The 26564-nt window shown below is 37.5% G+C and overlaps 2 protein-coding genes across 2 annotated transcripts in view; one reads left to right on the top strand and one right to left on the bottom strand.

Annotated features, from left to right (window-relative positions):
- Positions 1 to 26564, top strand: part of MGST1 (microsomal glutathione S-transferase 1) — a 274023-nt gene that overhangs the window by 196565 nt on the left and 50894 nt on the right. The gene's annotated exons all lie outside the window — the stretch shown is intronic.
- Positions 1 to 26564, bottom strand: part of SLC15A5 (solute carrier family 15 member 5) — a 36919-nt gene that overhangs the window by 8079 nt on the left and 2276 nt on the right. Inside the window, exons 3-7 of the mRNA XM_069861843.1 lie at positions 20841 to 21010; positions 16112 to 16332; positions 13336 to 13522; positions 7377 to 7565; positions 3185 to 3316 (exon numbers count right to left, since the gene is read on the bottom strand). Of these exons, the coding sequence (XP_069717944.1) occupies positions 3185 to 3316; positions 7377 to 7565; positions 13336 to 13522; positions 16112 to 16332; positions 20841 to 21010 (899 nt within the window). The remainder of the gene's footprint in view (positions 1 to 3184; positions 3317 to 7376; positions 7566 to 13335; positions 13523 to 16111; positions 16333 to 20840; positions 21011 to 26564) is intronic.

Below are 26564 nucleotides of genomic sequence, written 5' to 3' on the forward strand. Positions count from 1 at the left end.
TCTGTGCTTCAGCACTTCAAAATACACACTGGAGGATTTACTTCACTGTATCCTGAATAACTTCATGGCAAACATGGTCTCATTGCTTAGAGATGGAAAAGCCAGAAATAGTCTTGGCTTGGGTTTTAGCGAAACAAGAATCATGGGACAAGACAAAATCAACCATAGCCCAAAAGCTGCACGCTAAGCCTTGTTAAATCTCACAAAAGCATTGCATAAACACTATCATGTTCTTTCAGCAAGGGAAAGAACTTTGGTCTTCCAATATAAATAAATTTGTTCAGCTTCTTAGGGAAAGAAAAAAGTCTGATCTCTTTGCTCTACCCCCAGTTCCATACATTTTTCAGATATTGAATGTTTTACAAGCTCTTTAAACAGAGCTGAAAACAACTACCAAATGCAAGTAATGAGAGCTTAGTTTGTGTTATTTGACCATAATTTGACCTAAGAGAGGTCACAATTTTATTCTGTGAAGCACCGTCAGCTTTAGAAGGTTCAATAAGTAACTACTAATTTTTATAAAGTAAACAAAAAAATATTATTTTTTGCTGATCTTAAGCTTTTCATCAAAAGCATCAAAGAATACCCTAAGAAGTACAATGGGAGAGTTTGGAAAAAAATACAGAACAAAAATAATTTTGTAAATAACATCTCCTATCAAGCAAGATGGAAAAAAACCCCAAAACCAGACCCCAACCCAAACTGAAAAACCACAACAAACCAAACCACAAAACCAAGCCAAAATGCCTCTCTGGATTTCTTATAGTTTATACCCAGCTCCAGAAGTCTGATACCAAGCCTACTTTGATTTATGAGTCAATAGGACAAAAAGTCTAGCTGGGATGAGTAGTGAAATATTAAATGTTAAGTGTTAAATTTCCATTATTTACAAGTTGTGAATTGCATGAATTGTGTTAACTGGAATAATTAATCTCATTCAAGCAGGAAACACTGGGAAAGGGATGTCCAAGGAGATCCCATTTATTTTTAGAAATAAAATGTGAAAGCTTTTGTTTACACAAAAAGTTGCTTACACACTAATAAGGAAAGTAATCTCTAACACTTCTAACTAGAGCAACAGAGCAAACAAACATTTTCCACTACATTTCTCTAAAGCTTTTCAAATTTTGCAGATGATTTCTCCTATTTAGGGGCTTATTGGCTTGCATTACAGCACCTTATTCTGAATATAGACTATCATTGAGTCCCTTGGAAATTTAAGAGTGACTTTTGCTCAGGATAATGGCATGGCCAATTCTGTTTAAAAGAATGGCAGATCTGACAGCGTTAAATAAAGACATAAGTTACATCTTTGTTTATTTCAAAGCAAAGTAGGGAAGAGCTTGCCACCCAACTTCATAAAATTGAAGAGTACTTTAGCTAGGATTTCTTTTCTGTGGGATATTTAGAGAGTCAGGCTTTTTCATCCCAGACAGGATAAGAATTTGAAGGCTCATAAAAAGAGTATTTCTGGCAAGAAATGAACACTGGTTTATGAATCAATCAAATGCTTTCATACTTACAGAAAAACACACCTTGATATAAAATTAGACAAAAATCTACTGAATTGCAAACTAAATGCAAAAAAGTATTTTCTTTATCGCTTTGTTTAAAAACATTCTGTAAAGGAATAAATTACATATAGTGGCCCAATGTACTCAAAACATTTTTACGCTGATGGGATGCTTAATAATTTCATAGATATTTAATTATATCCAAAGTCAAATTGAAGTAAAATGTCTATTTTACTAACATAAAAAATTTCAGTATCAAAAGTAATAATTTCCATACTTCTGGAGCAAGGGGAAGAAATAAAGTCAGCAACACGGTCTTTCTTGAAGTGTTAGTCTCACTGTACCTATATTACGCAGCAGAAAGAGTATTCCACTGAGGGACATTCAAAGGCTTCTGCTCCACACTGGATTCCTTGGTGTTTTGCCCAATTAATTTGGGTAAGCATTCCTTTCTTTTCACCCGTCTCTACATCATGTCTTTGTACCTCAAATTTTAATTGAATTATTGACTTAAAAATAGCATTGCACATAAAAGAACTATTTGTTTATTTGGATCTTGCAAGTAGGAATTAAAATTTCTTGTAATACTCCCCTTTGTTTTTAAGTTAAATTTTAAGTTTTTTTATGCAGGAAAGAGAAGAACCCAGAACTTAACCACCAGCAGTTACATAATTCTGCAGCGCTGTTAATTGCAACAATATTGTGCATTAGGGCCAGCAGTTGTGCTCTACAAGAGAATATTTCTCTGTAACAGTAACAATGAAACTTATCAATGTAAAGCATCTTTAGAATCACTGCTTCAGCCAGTGGAACAATTTTGACATGTGAACAAAGCGATACCTGTCCTTTCGTTCAAGAACTCAAGAACTTCACTTTTTAAATTTACTTATGAAACAAGTCTTTTCTGCATTGAACAAAGATTCACCAGCAAAAGAAAAAAAAAAGACTTCAAGAAATTCTTGGCCTATCTTGAAAGCCACTAAACCCAAAATGTCTCCAGCTCAGGGCTTTCACTAAATACTTCTCAACAGGCTGAACCTGAAGTAACTCCTTTTGAAATAGTAAGTGCTCTGAGAATTGCAGTATTCATATACAAAAGGATAAAACCACAGTGACACCAGATTGTCACAGAATCTGTTTCTTCCAGTAGCTGGGCAAAGAGAAAGGTGTAAAGAAGACCAGAGAGAAGCAGTGGGTCTGGGAGAACAAATTCCCTAGACAGCTTTAAAAAACTCAACACAACCTTCTGTCCCCTGCAACACTGTGGAACAGAAAGGCAAGCACGTTCTCTATTCTTTGAAGCATTAATCTTGCTCTCGTAGCCAGAGGCTTTCACATAAGCATGGCTAACATGGACATACTTCTTCATGAACATAAAAAAGTGCTTCCTAGACAATTTATTTTCTTGTCTTCCAGAACAGAAGTATAGAGACTGGAGGTGAAGGCTTCCTGCAAGATGCCATCCTCTAATTACTCGAACTATCAAAACTAACATGACTCATTAAAATTGGATGAATACAGCTGGAAGGCTATTTCCTATCTTAATTCCATCTTAATTGTTGGAACAAATCAATAAAACTTTGGCATCTCCTTTAATTCTGCTGCCTAATTCTCCAAATCAATAATATTAGAAAATTGCTCAGGAACACCAGTCATGAGTATATTCTTACCTTGAGAGCCTGCGTGGGCTGTCTGAACAAAAAAAGCTCCCATAAAGCAGCCAGCTCCATTAAAAAGAGTTAAAAAATGCATGGAAATCCCTCTCATTCTTTCTGGCACAAGCCGGAATGAAAGTAAAGAACCTTAGAAAGAAAGCAGATACAGTCACAGGTTTAAAAAAAAAAAAAGTAAAATATAGTAGTAAATAGATACAACAGAAAAAAAATCCAAAGTGTCTTTAATATGGAATTTCCATAGTTTGTACAGAGAATGTACTTGCCGCAGAAAGGCAAGCAGATATGTTAGTATGTACCTTATTAACAAAGGATTATCTAAACTGCTTAAATCAATCTCCGTAACAAGCCATTCCATACACAACTATTGATATTCAACAAGTACATAAATATCTTTTACCCAGACTGTTGCTTTCACCTTTTAGAACCTCAGGCATAGCAAGACAAGAGAAACACAGGACATCCTTTGCCAGAGCCAATGTAGTGCAGCCACCAGTAAATACTTCCAAAATCCAGAGCTCTACCTTAACATCGACATTGCCTTGCTTTAAATTAAGGCTGGACAATGCTCCTCTTCCTCAGAGAGCAACCCATAGAGTCACTGGTTAATTTTTAACGTGTTGTTCTTCACTTTCTTGCCAGAAGACTAAACCAGAAGCAGTAATAGCTTTGGTGGTGATGGGGAGCTGTAGTATAACACTGTAGCATGGATGACTATTAACAATCCCATCAATTATAATTTGGCTAAATTAGGATACAGCAACAGCAAGTCTTTATGACAGCTGATCGTTTTGAGGAACTTTTCCCGATTATCAAAAATTCATTTCCTAATCTCACACCTTGAACCCTCATTGACACTTGTTCTCCAAGCCCCATTGTCTCCCAACCTGCTTTATTAGTTGAGTTTGAATGACCTCCAAGCTTGAGAGACTTGTCAGCACAGGATCCTATTTGGATGCTGAGTTGCCTGAGGCATCTCTGAATACAAATGAAACTTCACAATCACCTTCTTCCATCCTTTTTAATTTGGATATCCAAATGAGAATTTTGGAAACATACTAGAGAAAAGGAAAAAAATACCATGGGCAGTGTTTTTTTCTTGTTCACAATAGGAACCAAAAGCCTGAGGGGAAGAGAAAACAGGTGAGCCTGGGACACCATCTGTAGATGCAACAGTACAGTCTATTGTACAGTCAGTGTCCTAGCTAATTTGATCACTAATTTTGAATCAATAAGACCCTAAAATATTTGGTTATTCCTCTCTAAGAGCAGGGGTGCAAAACATGCATCTTGGCCAAATTCAATCTGGTTAATTGTATACTACTTAAATTATCCCTGCTGTTTCAATTGCACACACTCTTCCTCATTTCTCCCATGGTGATGCTGTAAACTATTAAACAGCTGCTGCATTTCACCCTGGAGACTATTGGATTTCATTGGTGGGTGAAGTGATCCCCAATATATCCTTTAACTAACAGAGCAGTTTGTTACAAGGCTTCTCATTTCTAAGTGCTTTGAGACATGCTGATGGGCGGGTGATATTCTTGCAGCACTTCAAACACCACAGATCTGCTAACTCTCTGCTAATATTGTCCCACAGGATGGCATTGTTAGGAGTTTGTGTTGGTTTCTTTGTTGGTTTGGGGTTTTTTTTTGTGTGGTATTCATGCTTTTAGGGGGGAGCATAGAGATGGTTGTGGCATTTTTGGGGTTTTGATTTTTCTTTTAATTCATTTGGTTTAAAAGAGTAATTTCCTAAATTAAACCAAGCTAAGGTTATAAATTCAAGCTGTCAGAGGCCTGTGAGATCTCACATTATAACTCTGTATTATTTTAGTTTTTAAAGACTACCTCAGTGGCAGGGAAACTTTAAATGCTTCTATTACTATAAGAAAAGCTCATGCCACCTGAAACAAATGACTATATAAAACTGTCAATGAGATAATGAAATATCTCAGATAAACACAATTGTAAGCATCAGGGCTAAAACGTAGACAAAGAGTTCAATATGCCAAACCTAGCTCCTCTAACCAAGCACTTAAAAAATGAGATATCTCCTCTTTTCCATCTGATAACAAGTGTGAACATTTCTGTCTTCAACTTGGATCTTGTACTTTCAGTACAAGTAAATTATTATGATAATGGAATTTGACCTTCTGCATAACAAAGGCAGTAAAATGTCAGGAAAGGTGAAACAACTATTGAAGTCTTTTGGCTGTCATTACCATCCATGGAGATCCACTGAATCGTTCTTGAGCAGCAATTCAGTTCAAATTGAAGTAGAAGGCTAGCCCTCAGTTCAGTAGCCTGAACACAGAAGCCCAGTGCTGTCTGACAGGGTGCAAGACCTATGGGAAAACACTGCTCTTCTCCAGTAGCAGCTGAAGGCCACACACGTACCGTAAGTAGCCTGCATGCCCCTATGCATTTCACGCCATGAAAAATGGTGCCGTACACCTATGTGTGGGCAAGTGAGTAGAGGCCGGCATCCTCACCAGCTACATAAAAAGCTACTGTTTTATTTGTGTCTTTTTAGTTTTCTATGTCTCAAATTCAAACTTAGTCCCATTTACCTGGATACGTGAATTGCACCTCTAAATGCAGCTCTTAGCAAGACGCTTAACCTCTGTTTAAATGGGGAAGACAACTTTTCTTCCCAATAAATTCTAGTCACAATCTTTTAAAAAGATTTTTTTTTTAAAAAAAAAACAAACAAAAAGCCTTCCAGATGAAGCTTTATTTCTTTTCTAAAGGCTAATGTCATCTTCCAGTCACTGGATTTGTTTTGTCTCAGTGTGCTAGATTAAAAAGCCTTATTCTACCACCAATATTCTTCTCATGCTCCTGCATGAGAAGACTGTAAGCAAGCCACCTCCTAACCTGTTTTTGTTAAGCTAAACAGAGAAGGTCACAGTTTTCAGTTACACTTAGCCTGTAACCTAGAAACCACATTACCTGCCTAGAAACCTGTCTCAGTTAAGTACTTGAGAGCTATCGGATGAAGAGGCATTATGAAAGCACTAAGTATTTAAAACTAGGGAAAATTACCTTTTTAGTGACAGACCGTGACCCACAGCTCTCAGTAGTCTTAAAGTGTAAGAACGAAGCTGAGACACTGAAGTTATTTCCTGCTCTTAAACAAAAATCTGAACATTTCTGGGGTTGTACTGGAACAACAGACACTCAACCTGTAGAATTAAATGCCTGCAGAGATCAGCTAGTCAATTACTTTACCTGTGTCTCTTTAAGTGAATGTTGATTAGATTATTTTTGTAATACTAACATTCTTTTAAGCACTGCAAGGTAAAACAGTGGTAAGCACTCTGCATGCTCCTCAGAAGAAAATAAGCCTCAAGAATGTCATTGAAGATGTGGAAAGGTAAATTATGGAAGGAAGAGAAGGATCAGAATCACAATCAAGAGGTGTCTAAATAATTTGTGGATGGAAGGCATGAGCTAAGCTCTGCCTATGGTCTGCAAAACAAGACTGTTTATATCTGGCTTCGTGCCACAACCTAAGGCATGATGCTCTGTGCAGGCATGTTCATATGACTCCTGATTGGAGCACAATCAAAAATCTTGCACCTGCCTACAATATTCTCCAGATAACCTGTCAGTTGAATTGTATTACCTACCTACATATGCTCTGTAACAGTGAAAAATGCATAATAATTCTATTAGCCGGGTCAACAAATGAAAAAGGTTAACATAAATTCCTTTACTTTGCTTTGACTGTGGCCTAATAAGTGGTCATAGATTGTAACCACAGCTCAGCTGTGCATTATTTGTTCCATTCCCAAAAAGAGGAGTTCAGGTCAAAAGGGACCTCAGGAGCTGATCCAGTTCAGCTTAATCCTGAAGCAGGTTCTGCTTTAAGATCAGTAATATATCTGAGGCCAAAGTTCCACTGCTCCGATTATCCTGCTGGATAGTGGATTACACACCCCAGGGACCTGACTGGGCTGTGTCACCTCCCAGTTAATCTGGAATAACATCATTGCTCACTCCGAGTTACAGTCAGCAAGACAAATTCTGCTACTCTGGAGCACGTAAAGCACAGATATGCTCATTAAGCCAATGGAAGATAGCCAGGAATAAAATAACAGATGAGAGCACTTATTTTTAGGAAGCTGATGTAATTCTCTGTGAATCAGTACACTCTTACTTTAGCCTATTAGGTTTTACTTACAGGAGGGAGTTACCAAGGCTTCAGCCACTCCAAGTAGGATGTACTGAGGAGCTAAGTGGAAGCAAGGCATGGAGGAGACCAGGAGAACCTCCTCAGAAAGTGTCTGCTCCACCTGAGGGAAATGCTTTCTATGTATTTCAGAGAAGCCAGCAACCATCACGGAAAGTGCAGCAGATAACTGACCTATAACTGGTTAAAGAGAACAGAGGGCTGTAGTTACCAAGGCTGTAGTTACAGTGTCATCAAATATTTAGAATGAAGCAAAGTCCTAGCAGATGCAAAAGAAGCTTTCCCACACAATACATCCTCTCTGGACACAAAAATGAATAAAGAGCACTTGCTACACCACAAGCCTAAATCTAAATATATGGCAAAGGGATACCAGCTCAGCACAGAAAGAATTTAAGGATGCAGAATAAATGAGAGGAAAAATTTTTCTGAAGAGCAGAATCATAAAGAAGATTTTTTTTGAAGATTGGTTGAGGTTAGAAAGAAGGAGAGAAAGAAGAGACAGCAGCCTTTCCAGATATCCCAAGAGCCTGGCTGAGAACAAGACTACTAAGCAGGGAGAAATTCTCCTATTCAATCAGCAATAAGATTCTGAAACAGACACATACATATACATTGTACATCTTACCCATTCATTTTCTATATTAAAAAAAAAAAAAAGTAATGCAGGCAGTTGAAGTACTGGATTTCTAGGGCTGCAGGCCATGGTAGATGAGAGAGAAAAATCAGCAGTGCATTTCACACCTCAGGAGATCAAGCATTCCTACATTTTCCCCTTTCCCTCCACTACAGAGTTCCCTTGAACTACTTTAGAATATTTATTGGCTGGTGCATTTGTTGAACTGTTTAACGTTTTAGCATGAGATGAGCTACATTGCTGGAATTAAAACTTTCTAAGCATTTATGCATAAGCCATTGCTCTACAGTTGCCTCTTGCCTTCTTCAGTTGTCTTCAAGAAGTATAATTCCATGATCCATGATATACTGGATCCATAATACATCCAATATATTACTGTAGATGCAAGGCGTGGAGTCTTAATGCCTGCCTCAGTCGTAAGCCACAAGTAAAAGTAATGTACAAGCACCCAGGACAAGAAAAAACCCTATGAGTTTAGCCTTATTATGCAAGATAAAACCTTCTAATAAATTCAGATGTACTTTAAATACTACACGCTTCACCACATAGTGCACATATGATACTACTTAAAAGTGTTACTTCATATTTCTTGATGTTGACACTATGAAATGGCTGTAGACTCTCAGAAAAGAAAAACACAAACATGCACAGTTTTCAAGAAAGCCTCCTGAACCTGCAATTTTTATACTTCTGATGTTTTAACTCCCATTGATTATAACTAAGTAAGTTTGTGATTCCTCAGGACTTCCAAGCCATAGTGTAAGTACATGCATGAGAATTTGGTTTCTTTTTACAGCTTTGGCATACCTAGACTGTTCACTATTTTACCACTTGTCTTGCAAAGCCTCATCTCACTTTATGACTGGTAATTGCTACATTTATTAGATTTGACTTTGACAGTAAAGGCTTTTGTTTCATATTATATTTACAACATATATATAAAGTTTGTCTCTTTGAGTATTAGGACAGAAAAGTTAGAAAACTCATATAGTTAACAAGCCTTAGCCTTGTTATGCTTTTGTATGCATCTCTCTCTTCTCTCAGAAGCAAACTCTCATACCCTTCCACCAGCACAGCTCTCCTGCATTTCCAGAACTTTAAATACCCTCCCCGCTGCCTAAGCTGAGGCCTGGAAGCTGTTTTGCTGTTGAGGCCCCTCTAGTGCCTAATAAAAACATCAATGAATTATTGCTTGAAAATTGATGATAGGAGGGAATTCAACAGCATTTTCTAGCCAACGCACCTTATCAAGGCCAGGTGTAAAGCCCTCAAGGAGCTTTTTGTAATCTACCAAAGCATGAGTTCTCCTAGAGAAAAATTATGTTAGTACTAAAGAAACCTCAAGCAGTTCAATATGACTACACAGCGCTATATTTTAAGCATTTTCCTTACCAAAAGCCAAAACATTTCAGAAAAAGTAACCTCTGAAAGCCCAGCAATTTCAATATTTCTTTTAAGACAGTATGTTCCAGAGGATGAAACTGAAAGCCATGGAGACCTGGTTTTCCTCCTGCCTCTTCTCCCTTTAAAACAAGCAGTTCGGAATGAGCATCTAAGGCTTTGGTTTTACAGGAAACAGTGTTTTAGGAATACCTGAGGATGATTCTAGAACAAGGCTGTTTACATTACCTGGAGACTAAGTCTGTGTTGGACCATTTTGATTACTTACTCTCTTACCCTAATCTTCCAGAGAAGTCATGGATGCCCCATCCCTGGAGATGTTCAAGGCCAGGCTGAACAAGGTTTTGAGCAACCTGGTCCAGCGAAAGGTGACCCTTCACATGGGGGAAGGGGGGGGTGGGGGGGGTGGAGTGGGTGGGGTGGAACTAGATTATCTTTAAGGTCCCTTCTAACCCAAACCTTTCTATGATATCCTGAGTAAAACAGGAAATAAAAAAGACTTCCTGAAATTAATACTTGTTCAACCTAGAACATTTTTAAGGCGAAAAAGGTCACCATCAACACCTAAATCACTTGAAATCAACGCAAAGGAGGTTTCCTTTTGTGTACTGTATGAAGAGCTATTCCCCACATCACCCTTGGATGGAGTAAATCCAACATTTACCAGATGTTTTGGTATAACACGGTATTAAGACTACTAGAGCAAGAACTCCTATGGCTCAGGTGTTTCAGCTAAAGCCTCTTGCCTTCATTAGCTCTAGTACCAACAGTAGCTTCTGGTATGTCTGTTCTTCAGTTTTTGCAGTAGGTCAGGCAGAAGTCAGCTACCTTTCTTGTGACTCCCCTAAATACTCAAATCCAGGAGATTTCCAATAGGTTCATTCAGAAACAAGATGCTAGTACAGTAGCTGTGAGAGGGATGGCACTACCTTTCACTCTCACACTATTGCTAAAGTCCTGCCATGACCTGCAGGGAATATGCCACCCTTAGAAAAAACAAAGAAACTGGGAAGTGGCTTTTCTTCTGTTTCAAGGAGGATTCTTTGCTAAGCTTTAGTGCTAAATAATCCTAAGTGAATATAGTGCATGTCACAGCAGATACATCAGACATAAAAAATTTCTTGGCTAAATAGGTCTTAGTAACAGAGTAACAGCAGAATTTCCACAGCCAAGACCACTACCTGTGGTAGAACAAAACATAACTCATCTTGTGCAGGTACCATCAGGCACACCACCGCAAAATACATCAGCTATCTTTGTGATACTGTGCTAATATATTGCCATTGTCTATCAGCAGGAATACCTCCTTCACTCAGCTCAGCCTAGTTAAACGCATGTGTTTATGTATGTAACATGGGAATACATTGTACTCCTATTGAAACAAATTATCTAACTCTGCTTTAAAATCAGATGGCATTTCCAGTGTTTCCACAAAGACCTTTCTGTAATGTTATTACTCTGGCCACTGGAAAACTTTAAGTCTAAATGTACTTAAGCGGTCAGGGTATACCCATTATTCTTCTACTAGTATCAGTCTTAAGTTAAAACGCTTCCTTTGCTTTCCTGCATTGTACGCCTGAAGGTATTCATAAGAAGTGACTGCAACCTTTCCAAACCTCTGCTGTTATTTGAAACAGGCCAAGTTTCCCCTCCTAATACAATTTTCTTTACAAGAACTCTGAGTTCTGAGGTCTTCTGGGCCTGTCTGATGAAGTCTGTGCTCACACTCCCAGAAAGGAGTTTACCTGTTGCCCTGGCACGCTGCTACTGCTTTTCTATTGCAGTTAGAAATATCTTAATACATGTGCTCTCAAACTACATTTACCTTTTTCCTTGACAGTCAAAATAACTCCTAATAGGTACCCTGCAGGTCGTTTAGATCAGCAGGTTTCTCTTGTTTTCTGTCGTTTCCAGCTGATAGAACCAATAGTTTCCACAACTTCTGCTACATACAGCTTCTCACTTGCAGTAATATCCCTCTCCCTTCTCTCACTCCCCCCAGCTTCATGGTCAGTCAGCTGTTCTTGCTTGTTAAGGGAACAGCTCTGTCTATATGGTTTGTCCTTAAAAACTGTTATTCTTAACATACTGAAAACTTCCAGAAAACTGTTTAAATTTCTTCCTCTTACTAGACTTGAACTAAAATATAGTTATAGGCTGGCTGAACACCAACAGCCTATTTATACTTTCAATTTTGTTCCAGAAAATAATTGTGAACCTAATTAACTGTTGGCAAAAATATTGGCGCTTACAGGTCTACCATATTTGCAGGTGCAGTCATATACTTGGATATCTAAAGCCATCACCTGTACTCACAGGTATTTTTATGCCTTAGGTAATTTATCACCCCTAACAGGAGGCTATTTTAATAAATGAAGCTATTAACAATAAACCACTGCATATATTCTACTGCTGTTCAACATAACAGGATAGAACATTAATACTAACTTGAAATTTCCATGGGTTTAAGGAAAATTATTATCCGAATGTGTTTTTTGTTATCAGATGTTATTTTAAAAGCTAGGGTAATTGCAACCTGCTGTGTTATATGCATCTGGTTTGTATAAAGCTTAATAACACTCTTAATTAGGCTAATTTAGTCAGATTAATACCTCTGTGTGTGTCAGTACTCACTGTGCTGCTTGCCATGGGGCACTGAATTAAAAGTAGCACACTGAGAAAACAGTCGTTTATAAATATTTTTGTCTGAGGTTTGTAGTGCAGGCTGGAAGATAAAAATACATACAAAAAGAAATAATAGTTTCCATGAAAGGGAATAGTTTCAAGTGACTACAGAAAGGAAACTGCTTTTCTGGTGGTACCAGATGTAATTTATATTAGAAGATGGTTGCAGAGGACCCCTCTAGATTCTAGAATGCAAGAGGTTTTTAGAGTAGGGGATAAATAAAAATAAAATGAAAATAGAAGGAGGCTCCATGCCTACTAACACTGTCAGTACTTCTAGGCTATGAATTTCCGCAAAATGAGCGCAAATCTGCAACAACACTTACTGTTGAAACCACTGGGATTCAGAACAGAGAAGACTTCTTTGTACTACTTCTATGAGAAAGACACACCACTTCACCTCTGTTGATCTCCCTTTGTATTGCTCTAAGCGAGTATACAATAAGGTATGTTTCAGTATAGAGTTTTAATAAATAAAGCTACTAAAAAACTGGACAAAATGAAAATTCTAGTACTAGACAGGAAAACTGTACCTCTCTAAGTAACCTTCCACCTGTGAAACGCTCTGCCTGCTCAAAGGGAACAGCAGTCGAGTGATACATGTTTGTTTTATGTAGTTGTCTGCGTGTTCTCTTCTGCTTACCAGCTCTAGAAGCATCTAGTGTAGACACAGAATTAGACTGGATACTTTTATTTCACTTGGGATGAAACTGGAATAAACTGTACTAGTGATAACACAATTTCACTCTTACAAGCTGCAAACTTAGTGTTGATGCAGTTATAACATGAAAATATAACAAAAGCAATTGAAGGACTCTTCCATCCCCTCAACATAAGTTAACCTTCCAAAACTTACTGGATAAATTAAAATATATAGAGGAGAACCAAGTCAGAGGAATTCTCAAGCCTAAATGATTCGTACCATTTCTCTCGCCAATTCCTTAGGATGACTCCTAGTTAACTGCAAGTGTTTCTCAAAATGATGTATGTGTCCTAAACAAAAGCTATTTATTTTTTTCTATCTAAGATGTTTTCTTAGGACCATCCTGTCAACAAATCCTTTGAAATAGATTCACTTCTGAGAGTCATCCCAAAACGAGTCCATGAAATCCATGTTAATATTAACTGTCAGAAATAATTGTATAGGATCATCCATCACATACTAGTTTCTCTTTCAAAACCAGAATACATATCAAAACTATATAAACACACGTACTTTATACTTACCAATGTAAATTGTTGGAGAATGTCCAGTGCCCTTGCAACTAAAGAGATACGAGTTAATGCATTCCAAAATAGGAACAAGGATCAGTAGTGGCACGATGCTTATCACATTCATTACTGCAACTGGCAAGACAAATCCACTAAAGTGCAAGTCAGAATTCATGGTTTGGAGATAATATCCTGAAGGAATCTGTATCAAAAGAATAAATCCCCACTTCATTAGTATACCAGGTACCTTTCATTTTTACTACTTATGGAAACTTCTCCAGCTCTTTTCCTTCTGAAGAAGTTACACTAATCAAAATACCTGCAGGCTAAAAGGAACAACCATTCATGAGGAAAGCCTTTCAGACAGCAACATTCTTGTTTTCTGCTAGAATGTAATATCTTCCTTCTACTTCATTTGCTCCCAAGTTTAGCAAATTTAAGCAGAAGGTCATGAGTTTATTTGATCATCCCAGTTAGAGCTATTATCCAATGCACTAAATTGCTCTGCCTAATACTTCAGTCACTTCTCATAGACAGTATTCAATGGTACAGACTTTTAGAATAGCAAGATGCAGAGTTATTTTGAACTTCTGATTGTGTGCTCAAGTTAGAAGTAATTTTTAAGACACTCTTGCCAGCACACTGCTTTAACAGGTACAGGGAATGAAGATTTGGCCACAGTCTTAGAACAAGCTTAATGTAACCGACAGCCATAGCAGCAATATAGAAGACTTCCTTCTACTTCAGGGAACAGAAAACAGAAGAAAATGAATGATCAGATGAGAAACCCACTAATGGCAGTCATCAGGGTATGAAATTAAGTAAGATTTGTGAGACTGTCTCTCACTTGAAGAGCAAATAATTCCTCCTGCAAAGCTCTGCAAAAGTTCTGTTAAGTTTATTACAAATAATAATAATAAAAAAAATCACAATGACTTCTTCTAACAAGTTTTACAGTTTGATTCTTGAGGAAGTTTGATTAACTCAGCATTGTAATTTCACATGCAGCAGGGAGTTATAATCCACTCCATTTTACAGACTGATGAGATAAAGAGAGAAAGATAACTTGAGCAATTCACAGAGTAGTCATAACAGAGCTGGATGTAGAACTGGTTTCTGTACTCTTTTTCTGGTTTTAGAGTTCTGGATTCCTGCAGTATTGCTCATGCCTCTTCACTATGATGGGTAATGCCAAATCCAGGTAGAATTTTAGTGCTTTATAGCTTCCTGTAAATTAATATATAGTCAATAAGTGAGCACATGAGGGTTTCTCATCAATAGCTATATTCAAACCTACTCACCAGCAGTCTATTCAGTGCTAAATAAATATGCTCATAAATATCTAAAGGGTGTGTGTCAAGAGGATAGGACCAGACTCTTTTTCATGGTGCATTCCAACAGGACGAGGGGCAATTGGCACCAACTGGAACACAAGAAGTTCCATCTGAATATGACAAAAAATTTCTTTCCTTTGAGGATGACAGAGCACTGGAACAGGCTGCCCAGAGATGCTAGAGAATCTTCTTCTCTGGAGATACTAAAAACCTGCCTGGACATGCTCCTGTGCAATCTGCTGTAGGCGAACTTGCATTAGCAGGGGGGTTGGACTAGATGATCTTGAGAAGTCCTTTCACACCCCAACAAGTCTATGGTTCTCTAAAGCATTACTCAAATACTAGATCTTAATAAAAATATTTTTCACCTATATGCCACCTGCAGAAAGAGGGTATAAATGGCAAAAGGGTGAACAAGTGGCAACAGAACTACGGAAGATAATAACTGAGCCAAATTTTGTTGGTTCCTTCTTTCCACTGCCTACTGCAAATCAGAATTTACTTCTTAATAGGAATTAAACTATCATCAACATGAATCAGAGGCACTGAAAGCTGTTAACTTAATATGGAAAAAATACTATTAACATCTAAAAAAAAAGATACTGGTCTATCACCTAGTCAAAGAAAGAGCCTTAAACTTATTGCAAATTTTGCTGGAGGTTTAAAAGTCATCTCTTTCAGCAGTGCAAATATTTTTAATATTTTCTCTCTATATATCTATTTATTATAGCTCTGATTAACGATATCAGATTTATTTCCATCTGGTCATAATGCACCAGCTCAGCTACATATGTGTATTTATTGGAATGGGTTATTTTTTGTTTGCCTGGCTTTTTTTTTGGGCTTTTGGAGCTGGTGGGGAGGGAAGAGTAGAAAGAATGAGGCAGATGGATAGAAATGTAGGATAGTGGCAAGAGGAAGTTTCAAAAGCAGTATACACTATATATTTGTAGGAATCTCCTTAAGCAGCATTTTAACACTAATAAGTAAAAAATAATCTCCAAGACAGCTCATAAATTCATTATACCATTTGCCAAAGGGTAAGGTATCTCAAACAACTGCTTAGCCAGGATCATCCAGACAGGAATGAATCTGAAGGAATTGGGTCAGTAAGAAGCTTCTCAAGGCATTTACATTTATACAACATATACACACTCAGAGTCAGAAAGAAACACATAACCTGACAGAGAGGCTGTGAAAGGACTGTTTCTTTCCACAGGTGGAAACCATTCATTTCTAGTGTATTTCTAGTGTATGAGTCTTGATCAAGTTGATTTTATTTATTTGATGAGACAAGAGGATAGAACAATGTATATTCTCAGGTAATTAGAACTACTCTGCAAGGTTGCTCTGCTGGTAAAGCAACAGTAAAAAAAAAACCCAAACATGCCTAGAAGCATGGCAGTAAACACAACACAGTATTTGCCAAGACTTTTGTTTAAAAGCTGTGTACCCACCTGCATAATACATGATCTGTACAGAATCTGGAAAGCAAACAATGGGAAGAGCCTGGCAAGTGACTTTGTGCTTTCCACCTGAATCTCACTGTACTGACCACCATAGTTTTCCTTGGCATGATCTAACCAGTTTGTAACGCTTCCGCTAAAGTAGCGATATCGCACGCAGCAGGTTTTCAGTGCACTAGCAATTACCCCAAACGTCGTCAGCAGGGAACTGTCTGCAAGCAATCAGAGACATTAGACATTGGTATGTTTTTACTTGCTGCCAAAATAAATAAGAAAAGACAAATCACTTTGGGAGGGAAAATAAAATTTGATATATTCACCTTTATGTCTTTTGGGGCAGGTGGAAGGCAATAACACTCTGGATTCGTTCCAAACCATTCTTTTTTGGAGCCAGTTGGTTTTCAACCTAATTGTTACAAAAGCAATCCAGCCCAATATCCACAGAGAAAAGTGCCTTTTGCTACCAGTTATTTAACATGCCACAGTAATTCGTTGCTGTGGCTAAGTAGGTAAAGCATCACTTTGCTTTGCTCTTGTTTCCTGTTCACTGAAGGAGGTTATTTCTTGGTTCAAGGTAGTACTGATATATTGCACATCTGCAGAAGTTCAGCAAGGGGAGGGTAGTAATGAAGTGAGAAGGAAAAGGATCTCAAAAGAGAGCTGATGGGAGAGAATTTTCATGGATGCATTTCAAAACCAGAAATATTATCTCAGGACTTCCAATTAGCAGGCTATGGCAGAGCAAAAATTTCCAATCTACTCTTTGGCATACTTAAACTTGCTCACTGGTTACTGGGTTCAAGAATTGCTAACTTCGTTCTCAGATTCAGAGAAAATGGAAATAAAATGAGGACAAAACTGTTAGCTTTAGGCTTGGGAATTCAGATTCATCTACCTTTGGTAAGTTGCCATCCATGCAAAGAAGAGTTACAGTACTTCTCTGCTTTTCTGAGAGTGTTGAAGCACAATAACTTGGGCAACTATAAATAAATACTCTCCAAAAACTAAAATTGCAGAGGGGAAAATATTTCTTGACTATCTCTGGTATGAAAATTATTTTCCAGAAATATCTATTGATACCTATTGAAAGCACTTGCTCTAGAGTATTAAGAAAGGGCATTTTATCAGATAACTAACATTTAAAACACTCTGGCTGTTTAGCATTAACCTGTAGACTATTGGCACTACTGAACAAAATCCAAAATGGCAGATCAAATCTTGTAAACACAGAGAATTGGTACAGGTTTTATTGTTCTGTATGACTGTACCGAGCAACAATTCTCACCACTCATAAGTGATGTTTAAGTTTAGGATCTAGACTATGTCAAGACTAAATCTCAGGGTTAGAAGAGAAATCTGTAGACTTCTAGGCTAACTTGGCTAAGAAGCTACCCAGAAAACAAGTGAGACTTGGAGGTCTTGTAAAAGCAGGGTTACTTTCAAAAGCGAAAAAAAAAAAGGTAGCAAATCAGTCATTATCAACTCGACTCATTGGCAGAGCTAGTAATTACATGTTTTAGGTTAGAGAAGTGATAATCCTTTGCTATGCCCTATGCTACAGGCTGGACATGCAAAAATAAGGAATGAAAAGCAGTAACGTGTTCTCACTGCTCTACAAGGGTGTGAATCCAGTCAGTGTTGAAGTCAGAAGGTGCACAAAGTACCCCATGGGAAGGCCAGCAGACTCGCAAATGAGGGAACAACATGGCTATGTGCTGCTTTATCTGACCTAGTCTCAAAGACTGTCATGGCCATCTCCTTTGCTTGGAGTGGAAGATGTTGGCCAGACTGTTCTTTCCTATTCTTACTTAAAAAAAGAGTCTAAAATAGATGACAAATCCTGACATTTCCTTGCCTTTCCGAATGGATAAGCTTAGGCCTTGTTTAATGTAATTTCAATCAATCAACTACCAAGGAAGCATTATTTTGTATGAGACAAAATGGACAAATACATTACTTAGCTGTGTTTCCAACATATTATAAGATCTATTAAACTAGGAAGATAAAGCTGCTTGAAGTTGTAGTTCAAAAAGCAACTTGAGTGATACATAGACCAAAATCAATATCGAGAGGATTTTGGCAATGATATAGTTGGAATAAGCATCTCCCCACTTCTTTAAAAGAAAAGAAATCCCACAGAACTCCATACTGGTGAATTCTCCAGATTATAAATCTCACCAGTTAGTAAGAGAAATGTTTAAAAGGATAAATATTTGTATCAGTGTACATAGTACAGACCAACATCCTACACACTATAGTTGTATTTCTAATGTTTTCTTTTAAAAAAATCATATAGACTTTAAATTGCATCTTTCAGAAAGTGATTTTCCTTGTCCTTTATACTTCAGCCCTTGGTGCTGGTGTTCTGCTACTCTGACCTTGGTCTAATCATGAATATCTATCCTACTTAATTACAATAAAAAGCCTACATTGCACCCTAGACAGTAGATACACATTTTTTCCTCATCTTTGGTCATCTGCCAGTCCTCAAAATTATAGCAGTGGGAAGAAATGCAAATGAAGTCCATGCCTGACAGCTAAACATAATTGAATACATGATCCATATTTGAAGATGTACTTTAAAATAAAAAAGGCAGCACATATAAAAATCATTTAAGGTCACCTATGGATTTGAATTACCTTTCTGAAGAATTTCCAATTTCATCATCTCATTGGAATGTACAAAGTATATTACCTTTTATTTTGACTAGGAAGATAAAAAATCTTTGCAGATACATGAGCTGGCAACGTGCTTGCAGCCCAGAAGGCCAATTGTATCCTGGGCTGCATCAAAACATACGTGGCGAGCAGGTTGGGGGAGGTGATTCTGTCCTCATCTGGAGTATTGTGTCCAGTTCTGGAATCCCCAACACAAGAAGGATACGGAGCTATTGGAATGGATCCAGAGGAAGGCCATGAAGATAATCAGAGGAATAGAACACCTCTGGTATGAGGACAGGCTGCGAATATTGGGGTTGTTCAGCCTGGAGAAGAGAAGGCCCCAGGACCTTATAACAGTCTTCCAGTATCTGAAGGGAGCCTACAAGAAAGCTGGGAAGGGACTTTTTATAAGGGCACATAGTGATAGAATGAGTGGGAATGGCTTTAGATGGGAGTGGGTGAGGATTTAGATTAGACATCAGGAAGAAATTCTTCACAATGAGGATGGTGAGGCACTGGAACAGGTTGCCCAGGGAAGTTGTGGAAGAGTTCAGGGCCAGGTTGGATGAGGCCTTGACCAAACTGATCTAGTGGGTGGTGTCCCTGCCCATTGCAGGGGTGTTGGAACTGGATGATCTTTAAAGGTCCCTTTCAATCCAAGCAATTCTATGATTCTATATTAGCATAAAGACTTACATTATACAAAAACTTGGAAAATACACGATAAATACAATGTCATTTATAGGGAAAAACACTTTAAAAAACATTCAGCTAGTTTTGTTGATGGCCAAGATAGATATAATCTACAAATATATGTTATTCTGCTCAGCAGAATTAAACTAGTTAGATGATAAACTACAAATATAGTCCATATGAAATATTCCAGCTCAGGAGTGAATACTTAAGAAGCTTTTTACCTTCTTGACCTGCAAAGCCTGTAGTGAGCCTCACAGAGCCAGCCAGCTGCCAGTTCTCTCCATAAGAACCTAGCCAATCTGATGGTAGTCTTAACAGACCTCAGTTGCATATTATCGTGATGGCTTGGGTGCATTGTAGTGGGAACATATTTCTTTGGCTGCGTTTGTTTTGAATAAAACTCTCTAGTTATGCACTCACTATGATATTTCCAGGCACTTGATTTATGCATTTATTCCTTCACTGCTAATATATTTTCACTTAAATCATGTTTATAACAGAAAGACTGAAATATCCACTTGGTTTTGGGATTCTATTTGAAATAGAATAACAAGGTTTGGGCACTTAACAGCCTTATTCAAGTCACTTAGGCTCTACTTACATTTCTGTGCTTGGTCAGTGGAGAGGGGTAGTAGCCATCAAAGGTTATTGATGAGCTCACATGCTAACTAGTGCCACTAGATGCCACAGAAGTGAAAGAACTTCTGTTTTAAAATATTTCCACAGGAATTATTTAGAGCTAGTCATTATTTCTAGATATTAATATTTTCAAATGTGTAAAACCACTTTATGTTGTATAAGCAACCACATTAAAATAACAATAAGCATCAGACATACTGAAAGACAAAGGCATCCTAGAATAGCTTTGCTACTAGTGCACATTCCTGTTTAGTTGACTGACTGCACTGCTTGGTTGCATAGGTATGAGTTCAGGCGAAGCTATGGAGAACGCTTAACAGAGAAAACACAAGTGTGCTTGGTGCCTTACCACAGGCACAAACTTTGCTTCAACAAACCAAAACACACTGGGTATAGGTTGAATCAAACATGGCAAAATGAAGTGTACCAGCAGCATGCATGATACCTCTTCCTGCACAAGCAAATGCTTTGACAGATGTCTTAACATGATAGAAAATGCACATAAATTTAGCAGAGACTGCTTTCCACTCTTTCAGCCTATCCAGAATCTTCAAGTCTAGCTGTATAGATATTGTCTCCTACAGACAAACCTCATAGACCTAAACCCCAAGTATCTCTAGCTAAACAGTACAGTGTTGTGTATGAACTCGTTTAGATATGCAAATTATTCTCTTCTGTGAAAATAATCGCTAAAGATATTTCCCAGTATATAGTTGCCTCTTACCTGTTTTGGGCTTGTAAATCATTTCACCACGCACCATGTGAATTGTGATCATAGCCATAAGCACAGACACAAATGGGATAAGAAAACCAAGGTTCCTGGCCACAGACTGCTGTATGTAAGAAATGCTGACAAAGACAACTGCTGAATTTAAGTTAATCAGCCAATAAAACCTAGTACACACAGACAAGAGAGAGAAGATTGGAGAGGCTGAATATTATAAAGCTTTTAAATGTCTAAAATATAAAATTAAAGGCATGTTAAGCGTGGACAACATCAGTACCATGCACACATTGACACAGTAATTAAGATAAAAAGTCAATTGGATGCCTCATCTCCAAGAGGTAGATGATTAAAGTACCTACCAAAGCAGGAGAGCCAAACAAATTAGCAATCTAGTACTGGAAATATTCTTGTAGATCAGACTAATTAAATACATCAACATTTACCATTTACACACTTAATATATGATAAAATATTTTTTTTGTACACGATATCGAATCACATAGTTTAAGCTTAAGCAAGCAATTTCTTAATGCTACTATCCCTTCTTTAAGAAACATTAGACTTCAATTTATCAGATGTGATAGCTTTTCCACTAGTTGCATGGCTCAGCTTAAGGGTTTGTTTGCTTCTGGAAATACCTTGATAAGGAGATTCCCCAACATAATTTTCCTCGAGACTGCCTTTGGCAGTAGAGGTGCTCCCCAAGTAAAAGCTGAGCCCCTCCTATGCATAGAAATTATTCAATGAAAATCACATACTCTTGGAAGCAGAGTGTATATACGTGGTATGCCTACCACAGTTTGGAAACTCTGGTAATGGCACATTAAATATGCTGTAGGAAATTATAAGGATAGCAAAAGCAACTCAACCTCCTCCCCCAAATCACCCCCAAAATACCTAAGTAACATATTTCCTTGGTAGGATTCAAAAGGATAACTGCTTATTTTCTTTATTCTAGTCAAGAAGCTTGTATCTGCAGAGCCAGAAGGATATTGTTGATGCACTTCTTCATTGGATTCTGACTCCTCACATAAAACATTACAAAAGTAGTGTTGAAATGCAATTTTTTTGAGAAGTAGTTAACTGTGTAAGTATTCATGAAAAGTGAAACATAAGAAGCACTGTTTATTCTTCTATTGCATAGTCCAATTCTCACAGCACGACTGATGAATTTTTGCTTTACCATTCATATTTTCACATCTTTCAGTTATAACTCCTCTAGCCCCTTTTAAATTCTGAGGTACTCCCCGTAAACTGTTCTTCAGGCCACTTGTGTTGCCTTGCTTTCAGCAGAGCTTTAACCAAGTTCTCTTAAAACACAACTCTTGCATAAAACAAGGGTTTAAAGCTACAGAGCAGACTGAAATACTCTGCATTTCAGTGTAGAGAGATCAGATTTAGGGAGGACCTGCTTTGGTGAAGTCACAGTTTCCAACGTCAGGAACGTCAAATGATACTTCATTTGAAGAGTCAGAGTCAGTCATTCAGCAATTTTTGCTTCAGATTTGACACTAGATTGATGACCTAGCCTTTGAAATTTCAAGTTACAAATTCTAGGTTTGATTAAACTATCACATTCCAAGTTGGCATTAAAGACAACTGTAATTTAGATAAAGAAGAAGGATTAATAGCATAGTAGTACCACCTCAATGTATGACACGTTACATGGTTTTTTTGGGTTTTGTTTTTTTTTGTTGTTGTAAATAACTGCAAGAGGACATTCCTTCACCTTTCCTGTAACCTTATAAATTATTTCATTCAAAGGTGAAATATACATTGATACATAGGTACATAGCTTAATACACATTGCTCAAGGAAGCAAAGCTTTCTTTTTTGTCTTGTGTCATTTCTACCTCACGTATGCTATTGGAGTACTTACTTCTCCTAATCAGTCTCTAATTATCTTCTCAACATTAAAAGAAAAATTTTAAAATGTTGCAGAAGACCAGTTACTACTTAGCAGCCCAGCTTCCACACCTTCCAGCTTGATCTCTCCTCAACTACAAATGAGCATGCAGGAGTGAGGAATCAGTCTACCACTGCAGTTCCCTGTAGCAGCAAGTACAGCAAAATGTTTTGAGCTGAAAACCCTGAAAGGAATTGCAAGTCTCCCTTGATACCTAGGAGACTTCCTCAACTCCATTCCATTAACTTAAAATGACTTCTAGGTGGCCTGCTGTAATTGCCAACACAAACCGTAGTCATATTGCAATATTGCAGTATTGAAGTGCCTCCTGTACTCCTTCAACTTGTTCTAACAGTGCTCATTACATTGCATCTAGCTAGTGCCAAGAAAGCAAGGCATTTGTGATGTCCAAAAGTACAGACCTTAGTAATGCCACTCACATCTGTTCAGTTATGAAGACAACACTCTCTCACCATGCTAAGAGATGGAAGATGATCACAGTGCCATGCAGCAGTAGTCACAGGACCTCACAGGACCCAGGGCAAGTGGCAGAAGGGAAATTATATACTCCACCAAGGCAAACTCATGCAGCAACAGCTCTTTTGGGACAAGCAAGGACATACACAGCAGTGAGCTCTTCTGCTTTACACATTTCTCTCAAGTCACAGCAAAACACGTCCAAACTTCCAAACCAATTACTGTTTCCTTTAAGTAATTTCCATTTTCAGGAGGTGATACTTCTCCCCTCCACTGAAATCAGTCTCTCAGCACTTGAGAATAATGTTATTCTGTGATGATGGTATAGTTGTAAGAATTTTGTACATCCACATGTTTACTGTTCAAGTAAGGCTTTTAAAAAACCTACAGTTACACAACTGGGTCAGCTAGAACTTGTGTATAAGTTTGAAACACTTCTTACCTCACAATTTTTAAAGTTAGAGTTTTCAGTACTGTTTTCCAAACTTTCTAAAGAAGCATGCCTGAACTACCTCAAGTGCTGGCATTCTTCATGACTTCAAAGAAAACCCTTGAGTACAGAAAAGTATTTTGTTTCTGTTTTACTGTATAGCAAAGTACAGCAAGACTGAAATGTAAAGCTCCTGTCTTCTCATAGAGCTGAGAAGAAGGAAAAAAAAACCAAAACACTCATGTTTAAGCAATATCTATGGAACAAACAAGAAAGATAAACTAAACTCAATGCTCCTATCAGAATTTTGGGAATTGCTTATATCATACTGGCAGCAGCAGATCAGAACCTAGACGTGCAGGCTATCACATATCACAGTTATCTAATGTTGCAATATTTGGACTTGCATTGTGTAAAGCATTTCAGAGATTCCAGTAAGGTATTGCCAAGTTAGCCAAATACGTGAAACTGAATACCATGTCCAACTTTGCACGGAACAGTTCCTTTCTGGAGCTACAAGACTCTAAGGTCTTCTCACAATGATAGCCAAATGCCAACTTGGGAGATTCATTTCAAGTATGCAGCCCAGATAGAAACCTAAGTGCCATTGTGAAACACCCATAAAACCCTAATAAGCTTGTTTTAACATTTTACAGAAGTGTATTAATTGTGACAAATTTAAAGAACTGACATCCAGGTGGCTTCTTAATCAAAAGTATTTTTTATAAGGCTTCAAAAAAGTTTTATTTAATGTAAAAATTGAGAAGAACCTGCTGAATGAAACAACTTGAGACCAAGTAAAATATATGAGAATATTAGAAAATTGACCTTTTGTAAATTTTCAGATTAATTTTGAAGACACAGTAGATTTTCTGTCACTTGAAACGTTATTTGCTTTTAATTTTTTAAGCCTGCCTAGCACTCTCAATATAAGTTTTGATTTATTCAACCTCAGACCCACTGATTCCATGTATGGACCAAAATCCAGGCTATATAGTTTTCTGTAAGGAGGTAATTTTTTTTTCAGAGTCGCTATGGAGTTCTCTGCAAGGACAATATGGGGGAGAAAAAAACTCCAAAGAGGTAAAAAAATATAAAACAATAAAAAGTCAAAGTAAAGCACATCCAGGATAACAAAGGAAACAGTTATGCAGTATATGGAAAAAGAAAAATATTTAGAAGAGATGAACAGAAGGAAGAAGAGCAGAAATACTACTGATCCCATGTTCTCTGCATTTTTTATAGCAGATGAATTAATACGACACTGCTAACTCCAATCCCTAGACTGAACTGTACCCTTTGCTCTCATTCTCTGGTTCCATAGTCAGAATTTACCCTGCTGCAAAAATAGTACCAGTACCAGCCCATAACCTTAACCTTAGAAAGGCGGAAGTCATTAGGGAATCAGTTCAGCAGAATCTGAAGGCCATTCTTCACTTATCAATGGTATTTTGTTTATTTAAGAAGTCAGACTCCTAGTTCATACAAGGGGTTAGAACCAGGCCCTAGATATACAAAGAAATCTTCTCAAGGATTGAATTAAACAACAGATAATTATGAAGTCTTGTAACCTAATAATTCTTTTAAATAGAACCTGGCTAAAAGCAGAGACTCAAACTCACAATAACTATGCAACAATCTCATTTTATATTATTTTAAAATTCAACCCTAAGACAAGCACCTACCAATATAAAATCATTATATACTGAGAGGTTTTAATGAGATTAAGAATACTAAGAATGAAACCCCTATTTTTTTTTAAATCTTGAGATTGCAATCAAATAGCCCCTCTTTGGATGCCAACATAAAAATTATTATTATTTTATTTAATTGCACATGTGCCTTTCTTGATATTTCCAGAGTCCCACAAACTGACCTATTTGGATTCCCCCAAGGAACTCTTTATTCGTATTATGTCTCCTTTGTAATCAACACTGAGAAATGTCACTTTGATTAAACACAATTCTGAATGGTTAAGACCACTGTACAATAAATTCTCCTGAGCTATCTTTGAGAACAACTGATTGCTCTCCAGTCTTAATCCCCCAGAGTCTTATTTAATCAAAATGATGTTGCTAATTAAGGATTACAACTCACTGTAAAGTCAAAAAGGAAGGATCCTTTTTTTTTTTCTTCTCTGCTATGGGCAGGTCAAGGAGGCAGAATCTGCTCTAAAGAATTGAGCAGTCTCATCCACCTTTGCTAAGGCTGCCTTATTCAGTGAAGTTTGGATTTAATTCAAAACTCCTTGATATTAACATAATTGGAGGAAAAAAGAATAGCCAGGAAAGCCATTCCCAAAGGAAGACAGTGCTGATTCACTAAGATCTTCATTGATTCTTCAGCATTGCATTGTCAATATGCAAGATGTGCTCAGATTTGATTTTAGAAACTGTGCACATACAGGGAAAGAAGAAAAGGGGGCAATATAGGACTTCCTTAACCCTGCCTCAAAGCAGGAATCTGGAGGATCCCAGTGTGATTTCTTTGATCATTTCTCCACAATTTAACCAGCAGTTACAGGTGAGTGTATACAGCACTCTGTATACTGCTAAAGAAGTAGCAAGTAAGGGCAAATACATCATCAAAAACGACCTCTCCAGCACAGTGAGAGATACAACTAGTGAATATGAAAAAATCTTGAATTTTAAGAACCATTTTAGGAGCAATTTCTCCTAAAAGTTTTCTTAAAACTTTAAAATATTCAAATGATACACAAGTGTGATTCATATCATGACAAAACTTCATAGCAACAGACCTGAAACAATACAGCAGATTCCTAACACTGAGCTTAGCACTTAGACTAGCAGCAATTCCTAGTTCCACCGAACTATCAAGCTGTAATGCTGCCCATCATTTTTAAATATTAACTCTGATGTAAATTCTAACTTCAGTTAGTTAGGGAGTA

This window comes from Phaenicophaeus curvirostris, chromosome 1 (assembly GCF_032191515.1).
Source record: "Phaenicophaeus curvirostris isolate KB17595 chromosome 1, BPBGC_Pcur_1.0, whole genome shotgun sequence".
NCBI lineage: Eukaryota > Metazoa > Chordata > Aves > Cuculiformes > Cuculidae > Phaenicophaeus > Phaenicophaeus curvirostris.